This window comes from Bombina bombina, chromosome 2, assembly GCF_027579735.1.
Source record: "Bombina bombina isolate aBomBom1 chromosome 2, aBomBom1.pri, whole genome shotgun sequence".
In the NCBI taxonomy this organism is placed as follows: Eukaryota; Metazoa; Chordata; class Amphibia; order Anura; family Bombinatoridae; genus Bombina; species Bombina bombina.
In genome coordinates, this window is record NC_069500.1 from 504,452,796 (window position 1) to 504,462,964 (window position 10,169).

Below are 10,169 nucleotides of genomic sequence, written 5' to 3' on the forward strand. Positions count from 1 at the left end.
TGTGGGTTTAATATTCCTTTAAATAAATGTTAGCAGACCCAGCAACTCTACCTCCACTCAACAGTCAGGAGGGATCCTAATTTGAAAGATTAAAGGTCCAGTCCATTTTTATTGTTTAAAAAGATAGACAACGCCTTTGAATAACAAACATTGTTATATTAATATACTTTTTAACCTCTAAACCTCTAAATTTCTGCCTGTTTCTAAGTCCCTGCAAGCCTCCTTTTTCTCAGGGCATTTTTTATTGATTTTCACTGTAAGACACACTGCTTAGTCATGTTTGCCATATAGATAACATTGTGCCCACTCACGTGGAGTTATTCATGAGTCAGATTAGCTAAAGTCTGTAAACAGCCATGTGATAAAGAAGCAGTCAGCAAAGGCTTAGATACAAGGTAATCACAGAAGTAAAAAGTATAATAATATAACCATGTTTGTTATGCCAAAGTGGGTAATGGGTAATAAAGGGATTATCTATCTTTTTAAACAATACAGTTTTGCACTACATAGCCAATATATAAAATAAGTGTAATACCCAGGTATGTAGTAACTGTCACAAGGTACCATATAAACAGGAGCATTAAAAGTAAACAACAAATAAATGACAGCTTAAGACAGTAGAATGTTTGTCACAAAGATACTGGCACAGCACATACAATACATTTGTATGGGGATATAATGTGGGAGGACAGTGTTGTCTGTCACAGTTTTAGCTGCACATAAATTCTGCTTTACATCTCAGGTGTAAATTTAAGCTAAATTCCCATAGCATATGTTATCGCAATTAAAGTGAGCACAAAGCGCTGTTTTTTCTGAACATTGGCATTTCTACACAGGATTGGTTATTAAGCAAGAACAGGTCTAACGAAAGGGTTCAGTGCCCCAGAAACATTACAGTGATTTGTTTTATTGAAATAGATTATTTTGTTGTAAGTTCAGTGAGAAAGTTTATTTTTGATAATAAAAAGCATTATACATTTTGTGCCAGATTACAAGTGGATCTCAAATGTATTGCACGCCGCAAACTAGCAAAGTTGCCCGTTTACAGGCGCGAGATAAATTACCACCCATTACAAGTGGCTGTTTATTGCTACTGCAAACTCGTGGTAGCATATAAGCGCTCAAAAAATTAAACAAAGGTCAGACCTCTGGTAAAAAAAATAAAGTGCCCATCTTGGCCCCAAATTATAGTATAGTTTAGTTTGTATTAATAAAAAATAAAAATAAAAAAAATCTGCCACTATACAGTTTTCGGAGGCTACATTTGGCAGCTGTGGGGTGTTTGAAAACAAAATGACACTGAAAAGCGCCTTTACATTGCGGTCTATTGGAACTGTGTGATCCCAGTAAAAAAAAAAAAAAGGAATATGTTTATAAACATATATATTTAAAACTGCTCCCCATTGCTGCACAACTTACCCCCTTTGTCTCACGGCATGAGAAAGAGGCTCCCGTGGAGTCTATAGAAGCGCGCTCTATTAAGCGCAAAGCTTCAATGCAACGCAAGCTCTGGTATTATGAGTGGAACGCAAATATCGCGTTTGCCTTAGCACAATTTTGCACTCCACTCATAATCTAGCCCTTTACTAATACAATGGCAGGTTAAAAAATACTAATATATGAGCACAATCCAAAATATAATAGGACATTTAAGAAGAAACTTAAGCCTAATTTTATAAACACGAAAAAACAATTATATGAGCAATGTTCCCAAACTTGTATGAGGAGGGGGGTGTTATGTTTTTACAGGGGTTAACACATAGAGCTCAATTTATTAAGCTGCGTATGCAGCTTTGGAGGCCCTTTGCCGATTGTTAAAGGGACAAAATTGGAATCCACATGGATGCATTTCAGTTTTGAATAGAAGCATTTTTTTAGTATACAAGTATTAGTAAAAATGCTTTTAATAAAAGCTTTAGCTGTTTAAAAGTGTATTTAAGTATGCACCGTGCACCAGCATTTTAAACACAGCACTTGCTCAGAGAGCCTAAGCTGCTTGTACCATTTGGTAATTACTTAATTTGTTAATTGCTGACATGATACAAGCCCCACTGGTGCTCTGAGCAACTGCCGTATTTAAAATGCTGATGCACTGAGAATATTTTGCTATGTCTTACATGCACATGCAGAGAAAAATGTGAACACTAAAACAGTGGTATCTTTTGCTAGAAACATTTTTGCTGATACATGTATGTTGAAAATATTTTTCTATTCAAAGATGTAATTCAATGTGTATGTGTATTTAAATTTTGACTGGAATGTCCTTCACCTTGAGTGCTAACGACGCTCTGAGCTATCGCAAATTGTCTCAGTCAGGTTCTAACGACGGCTCAGAGCCGTCACTAGCACTCTCCCACCTTGAGGGAGATCTGGGGTCTCCCACCACTCCTACACCGGCGATCTGGCCTGCATAGTGACAGGCATTGCCGGGGCTTCACGTTTCGTGTGGTGACATCACGTGCAATGACGTGATGACGTCACCACGCAACTTTATTTAAAAAATACAATAGACAGTATAGGGAAATGGGGCGTGCTGCTTAGAAGCCTGTATCTCAGGCATCTAAGCAGCTACAGACCTCAAGACCCACCGTTGGAAAGGTAATCGCCTAACCTTTCCAACGGTATAAGTTTTGGGGATCTGAAAAAATAAAAAAGTTAAAAAAATATATATTTAAAAAAATAAAAAACCCTCAAATCCAGCTTAGCACCCAGATGGGAAAGTGCTTTGCACTCAAAGGGTTAAGAAGCAGCAGTCATCAGACCGCTGCTTCCGAACCTGCACACCAGGTCTTAGATGTTGGATTAAAATAACCCCAGACACGTTTGCCTGGGGTGATTGACAGCCCCTATTTGCTCGCCATTGGGCTAGCGTGAGCAGGGGGCAGCATTGCACAAGCAGGCGCTTTCGCAGACGCAAACTTTCTCCATTCGGTATTTAATAAATGGGGACCATAGTTCTGTGTAATATAGCACATTGAAACATTTTAATATTGCTGTTTTATGTCCTTTGGAAGTTATTAGTTCCATTGAAAGACCATATGCTAAATCACTCAGTTGTATTAATTTATTTTAAAAATGAAAGTAAAAAGAGCATAGTGGGTCAGAAGATACTCATAGCAGTTTCCACACAGCCTCCTTCACATCCTTGTTCCTAAGGCAGTATATAATGGGATTAAGTAATGGAGTAATAATTGTGTAGACTACAGATACCAGTTTGTTATAGTTAAATGAATGAGCTCTGCTGGGTCTAGCATACATGAAAAGAGTAGCTGCATAAAATATAACAACTACTACTAGATGGGAAGCACAAGTAGAGAAGGCCTTTAGTCGACCCCTGGAGGTTGGAATGTGGAAGATAGTGATAAGAATACACGTGTAGGAGATGATTGTTAGTGAAAGTGGGACAAGAAGAATAAATAAAGCAAGGATAAAATCCACAAGCTCAGCCACTTTCATGTCTGAACAGGACAGGTTGAGTAACGGAGAAATATCACAGTAAAAGTGATTAATGAGACCAGAATGGCAAAAATGTAAACTTGAGATGTAGTAAATCTTAATCACAGATACAAGAAATCCAGTGAGCCAGGAGCCACAAGCTAAAAAGAAGCAGAGTTGCCAGCTCATTATGGTGACATAGTGCAAAGGGTGGCAGATGGCAACATAACGATCAAATGCCATAACAGCCAATAGAACACATTCTGTGCAGACCAATGAACTGAAGAAGTAAAGCTGTGACATGCAAGAAATGAAAGAAATGTGCCTGCTCTCCATCAGGAATATTGACAGCAGTTTAGGGACAGTGACATTAACATACCATAACTCCAGGAATGACAAGTTACCCAAGAAGAAATACATAGGTTTATGCAGCTTGGAGCTGCTCCAAATACTTCCAATTACAAACAAATTCTCTAAAAGGGTCAGTATATAAGCTAAGAAAAAAATGAAAAAAAGTAGGATCTGAACAGGCCATGAAGTTGGAAATCCTAAGAGAACAAAGCTGCCAATGATTGTGGTTATGTTTCCACCTTCTTCCATTATCCTCTTATATCAAGTCAAGTTATATCCTGTTATGTATAAAGAATGCATTTTACTGAAATGGGATTATAAAGTTTGCTTTAATTTACTAACAACTATTTATTTTGAAATTTGTGTGGGCTTTATTGTACATACATAATTAAAGCTTGATCACAGTGAAAGTAATTTAAATACAAAAAGGAACAGTGTATTGTAAATAGTTTACCCTTTAATGACATTACAATCATTTGTTATACCAGCAGCAGAGAATAAAATGTACAAAAAACTGTTCCTTTAGCTTTAATTTTGTATATGAAATTGGTGGTTTTGTTAGTTTAAGCCACAATTAAAATTGGCTGATCTTGCAAGAGAATCAGATCTCTTTATCTTATCACTTTCTATACACACAAACCCTTCCTTATCTTATTTCTGTCTGTATATCAAAGCCAAATATTTAGAGAGAACAATTTAAAATGAACATTTAAAATTATTTCTCTCCCAGCCCCTACTGGGAGTTTAATTTCTTCTGCTTGACTATATTTAAATAGCATTTCTATAGCCAATACTTAAGTATTTAAGTTTTCAGTATAAATGGGGATACCACAGACAAAAACAGACAAAAAAATGGTAAAGAAGATATTTGTAAAAAAAGAAAAAGAAAGAAAGAATACACACCAGTAGGTACATTGGAAAACTGGAAACAAATTAATGAGGAAACATTTACAGTAGTTTGTCCCTTTAGGGGCTGGTACTATGTCTGGTAGTTCTATAACATAAAATCAATTCAAAATCAAGGTATTGTGTGGCAGCTCTACATTGGATGTCTTTCTATACAGGTTTTCAAGGTAGAAAAATATGCCAGGGAAAACATAAAGGCATATATATATATTTATTTAGATGAAATTTCACATTCTTAATAGTTGAGAGAGCCATGGAATTCTGGGTAATATGAAGAGTCTGGAGGAAAATTACTATAACAGAGGGGAATCAGAGCATAAACTCACTTGTAATGTTCTGTTCCTAAAGAACAGTGTTAGGGGGTCCTGGACTGGTTTTCTTTTACTTCTAATCTGATTTGAGAATGTGTAATTATGAAATGTATAGAATCCAATGTTCTGTTTGAGCAGGTGAAAGAGACATCACAGATTCATATATAGAAAGTAGAAAATGTACACTATAGACTTGGCCTCAATAACAATTTCTTTATTAAATGAAATGTGTGTCCAATAAGTGAATATAAAAAAAATATAAAAAAAGCAGATAGTAGAATTAATATTAGATTACCACAAAGTACGTGAAAAAAAGTGAAATAAATGGATGTGAAAAAAGAATGATATGAAAAGGATTTAGCTGCAGAAAGCAGTGGGAATAAAGTATTACAACCAAGGCTTCACCTGATAACTGTGGAAAATTCTTTTCTTAGAAATGGTCTATTTAACAATATTTTGTTGGTTCAGGCATTATACCTGCTTTAGTTTATTTGTATTTAACAAATGTATTGCCCAGATTATTTTATTTTACAGAGCCAGACTAAGAAATGGCTTGGTTTGTCACATATTAGCAGCAATAAAAAATAACAGTTAATATCTGGTTATATTTATCACTCTACAAAAAAAATAACACAAAAAAAATATAATATTACCTGTACCAATTTATATGTCAGATATCACATCCTCCATTGCTTGAGCTTTAAAATAGCTATGAACACAATTTTGGCAACAGCTGAATATCTGCTACAATACCCTATGCAGCAGCACTATTTATTCCCAGTTACTTCTTGCGACAGTATGAGGTAAGTGAGCATTTATTGGATGCAAGTTGCTGTTGTTTTGTTTTTGTTTTCTCTCTCCAAAGAATGGTGATGAATTTCTAACTTATGACACAGATTAATTCTGGAAGTTAGAAGTTTGATTTATTTAAAGGGATATTAAAGTATAAACATTCTGATCAAACATATTTAAAAAAAAAAAATTCCTACTATGTATTTGAATGGCGTCAGAGTTGCACACCAGGGGGCCGATTTATCAAGCGCCGTATGGAGCTTGATGCCCCTGTTTCTGCGCGAGCCTTCAGGCTCGCCGGAAACAGCAGTTATAAAGCAGCGGTTTAAAGACCGCTGCTCCATAACTAGTCCATCTGCTCTGAGGCCGCGGACAGAAATCAACACAATCGAATATGATTGGGTTGATTGACACCCCTGCTAGCAGCAAATCTGCAGGGGGCGGCATTGCCCGAGCATTTCACAAGAACTGCTGGTGCAATGATTAATGCCAACAGCGTATGCTGTGGGCATTTATTGATGTGCAGGGGACATGATACCCTACTTTGTATCATGTCCGCTTGCACTATGTTAAATCTACCCCCTGGCCTGGTCCTTGTGTAGCACCAGAACAGGATGCAGCCAGTGATTAAAGGGACGCTGAACCCAAATTGTTTTCTTTCGTGATTCAGATAGAGCATGCAATTTTAAGCAACTTTTTAATTTACTCCTATTATCATTTTTTCTTCATTCTCTTGCTATCTTTATTTGAAAAAGAAGGCATCTAAGCTTTTTTTTTTGGTTCAGATTCTGGACAGCATTTTTTTATTGTTGGATGAATTTATCCACCAATCAGCAAGGACAACCCAGGTTGCTCACCAAAAATGGGCCAGCATCTAAACTAAAATTCTTGTATTTAAAATAAAGATAGCAAGAGAATGAAGAAAATTTGATAATAGGAGTAAATTAGAAAGTTGCTTAAAATGTCATGCTCTATCTGAATCATGAAAGAAAAAATTTGGGTTCAGTGTCCCTTTAAATCATATGTATCTGCTCCTGATCAATTAATTGCCCATAGTCTTATCAGAAGTGATACTGGACCATACCAGGTGCATGACTTTGACAAACCAGAAGGCTAAACATATACAGGTGTATTCTAATTCTTTAGAAAATGTTACCAGTACATAAATACTTTAAAGTCTTAGGGAGTTTGTGTAGATACATCTTAAGAAAAGCTTTTTTTAAATAATTATAAAATTGGCTGTCATTTAAGCACAGTAACTGGGAAAACTGTCCATAAAGAGTTGAGCGGACATTAAACACTAGGGGCTGATTTAACAAAGTGCGATCGGACATGATCCGCTGTAGCGGATTATGTCCGCCACACATCAATAGCAGGGGGTGTCAATCAACCCAATTGTATGCGATTAGGTGGATTGATGTCTGCCGCCTCAGAGGAGGCGTACGAGTTAAGGAGCAGCGGTCTTAAGACCGCTGCTTCTTAACTCCTGTTTCCGGCGAGCCTGAAGGCTTGCACAGAAACAGTTACATTCAATCGCCCATATGAGATCTTAGTATTAAATGTTTAATTATGTGTAGAACAATTTTGGAGTATAGTGTAGAATAAAGCGTTATTAAAGGGACTTTAAGCCCTGTGACTTTGACATTTCACATAGCCATTCCCTAAGCATCATGTCTGTCCCTAATTGCCCTCAGCAGAACAGATTAGATAAGGAAAACCGAGGTTTCAACATGGCAGCACCCATTACTTTTTAAAAACTAAAGAACTTTATAGAAAAAAACGTATTTATTCAGCATTTAAACAACAAATTTTTGGCTCTCGATACACCTTTTTGACATTGGAGTAATCGCAATCCAAACACTAACGCCATTTACATATTTGCAAAATATTGGAGCAGAGAAGAGCAGATAATTCACACATAGGATGCATTGACAGCATTGACTTTGGCGATGACAATCAATCTGACCAAAAGTTATTGATTAAAAATCAACAACAAAATGGGCACATCTAATTAAACAGCCAAAGTCACTTGATAAATGCTTAAAGGGACAGTATACACTTATTTTATTTTAACTGCATGTAATAGGTACTAATATAAAGAAGAATATGCACATATACTGATCTAAAAAATCCAGTATAAAACCATTTAAAATTTACTTAGAAGCTCCCAGCTAAGCACTGTTATACCCACGGAAAGTGGTTCTATAGCAAAAAAACTGACACTCTCACCTCCCCCTGCATATGAAAAGACTCTTTACACAAACAGGAGCAAGCTGGAGTAGGTATACATCAGTATTCTCCTAAAACTTTGGGGCTTGGTTAGGAGTCTGAAAATCAGCACAATGTTATTTAAAAATAAGCAAAACTAAAAAAAAAAAAAAGAAAAAAGCTGTATGGGCTATATAAATGGATCATCTACAAAACATTTATGCAAAGAAAAATCTAGTGTATAATGTCCCTTTAACACTTACAGATCAAACAGTAACATACATTGGCCAATTATATGTGCCTTCTAGGACCAGTAATACAAGATGGCGCAGCTCATGCCAACAACAGCAACAGAAGGTTTTAACAACAATTTATTTGCACCAAATAACAAACTATATTTCGTTCAAAATGTGTGTGCAAAAATATGAATAAAATATCTGCAATATATTGCCAGATGTAAAATCAATAGATAAAAATACCAATGTACTGTATATCTATCAGTAAATTACATTAAATATATTTTAATAAAAATAAACATCATTCTGTCAAATTGCAAAAAACACTCACATGTACTCAATTAACCCTGTTAACCCCACTATAAAAGGCAACACTCACTGATAGGGACTGTTTTGCATGTTTGTCATGTTTTCAATGTTTCTGATTGGTTGTCAAGTCCATAGGGATGTCATGTAACTAAAAATACACAATTTTGGATTCTGGTGTTTGCTTTGTTTGGTGTATTGATTCCTGTGTTTGTTGATCGACAGCCATTATTAATCTTAAAGGATCATTAAAGGGGCATTTAACTGTTGTGCACAACAACAGTAGCATGGTTACTACTCACCATGCTATTGCATTTCCTCCTGTACCTGCAGCTCTTTCTTTAACCCCTTGACCCATTAAGACGTATATATACGCCATGGGGTACAAAGCCCATCACACCACATAACGTATATATACTTTGCAACTTCAGGAAGCTTCAGCAGTCTCGACTGTAAAGTGACATATGAGACTGTTGTTCCTGAGGCGCAGGCAATCTGTCCTCATATGGTAACAGAGCACGATTGGTGTTCCGTTACCAAATGAGTGCAGATATCCATATCATTACAGACAGTGACACATTCTGTGTCACTGTTAGTACCGATCTCCTTCAGTGTCAGTGAGAGATCTCCTTCAGTACCAGTGAGAGGAGCTAAAGGGAAGGAGGGAGGTGGGTGGGTGGGCAGCAAATAGGTGGAGGGAGAAACGGGCAGGGCCCTAACACTGCAGAAAATAAAGTTTGGAAGATAGAGGGAGGAAAGGGATGCTACACTAGAGAAAAATGGGGAATCAGGTTGCAGGACCTTACAATTGTGATCTCAGGGAATGGGGGGGACACTACACTAGAGAAAAAAAAGAATAAATAATAAATACATTTTAAAAATTAAAATGTATACCAAACTGGGATCTGGCAGGCAGCTACCAGTACCTAAGATGGAGGACATCATTAGGAGGGGGGAGGTTTAGAGAGCTGTTTGGGAGGGATCAGGGAGGTGGGATGGTAAGAGGGGATCCTACACTGCAGAAAATAAATAAATGTAGACAATTAATTTATGCAAAAATAAAATAAGCCCTAAAACTGAATACTGGCAGACTGTATGCCAGGACCTAAGATGGAGGTGAGAAGTATGGGTGTTGGGGGGAAAGAGCTGTTTGGGAGAGTCTCACGGAGGTGGGAGGTTAATCCTTATACTATATTAATATAACCTTTTCCAGCTAACTAACCCCTTCACTGCCAGGAATTTTAGAAGTATGGTGCATGTCTGCAATTAGTGGCCATGTATGTCTGCTATTTCTGAACAAAGGGGACCCCAGAGAAGCTTTTACATCCATTTGTGTAATGACTGCACAAGTGGTATGTAAATAATTTCAGTGAGAAACGCAAAGTTTGTGAAAAAGCCGTTCTCTTATTTTAACTCATTACAGAATCCAGCTGCTAAAGCTCTGCATTTATACTGGACACCACCATCTTGTAGCTCTTGTATTGTTACACCCTGTAATAGGAGCAGTGCATTTTCAGAGATCTGCCTTTTGACAGCTGCACTTTGCATTTCAGTTTAGTTCACATAATAGAGAGCAGAAGCATTACATTTTTGCAGTTTTTTGCACAGTTTAGAAGATACATGA

The 10,169-nt window shown here is 36.8% G+C and overlaps 1 protein-coding gene across 1 annotated transcript; it reads right to left on the bottom strand.

The window, feature by feature from the left end:
- Positions 1–3,111: 3,111 nt before the first annotated feature.
- Positions 3,112–4,035, bottom strand: LOC128647860 (olfactory receptor 6B1-like). Its single transcript, XM_053700567.1, has one exon. The coding sequence runs from the start codon at positions 4,033–4,035 to the stop codon at positions 3,112–3,114; it is 924 nt and encodes a 307-aa protein (XP_053556542.1).
- Positions 4,036–10,169: the final 6,134 nt, after the last annotated feature.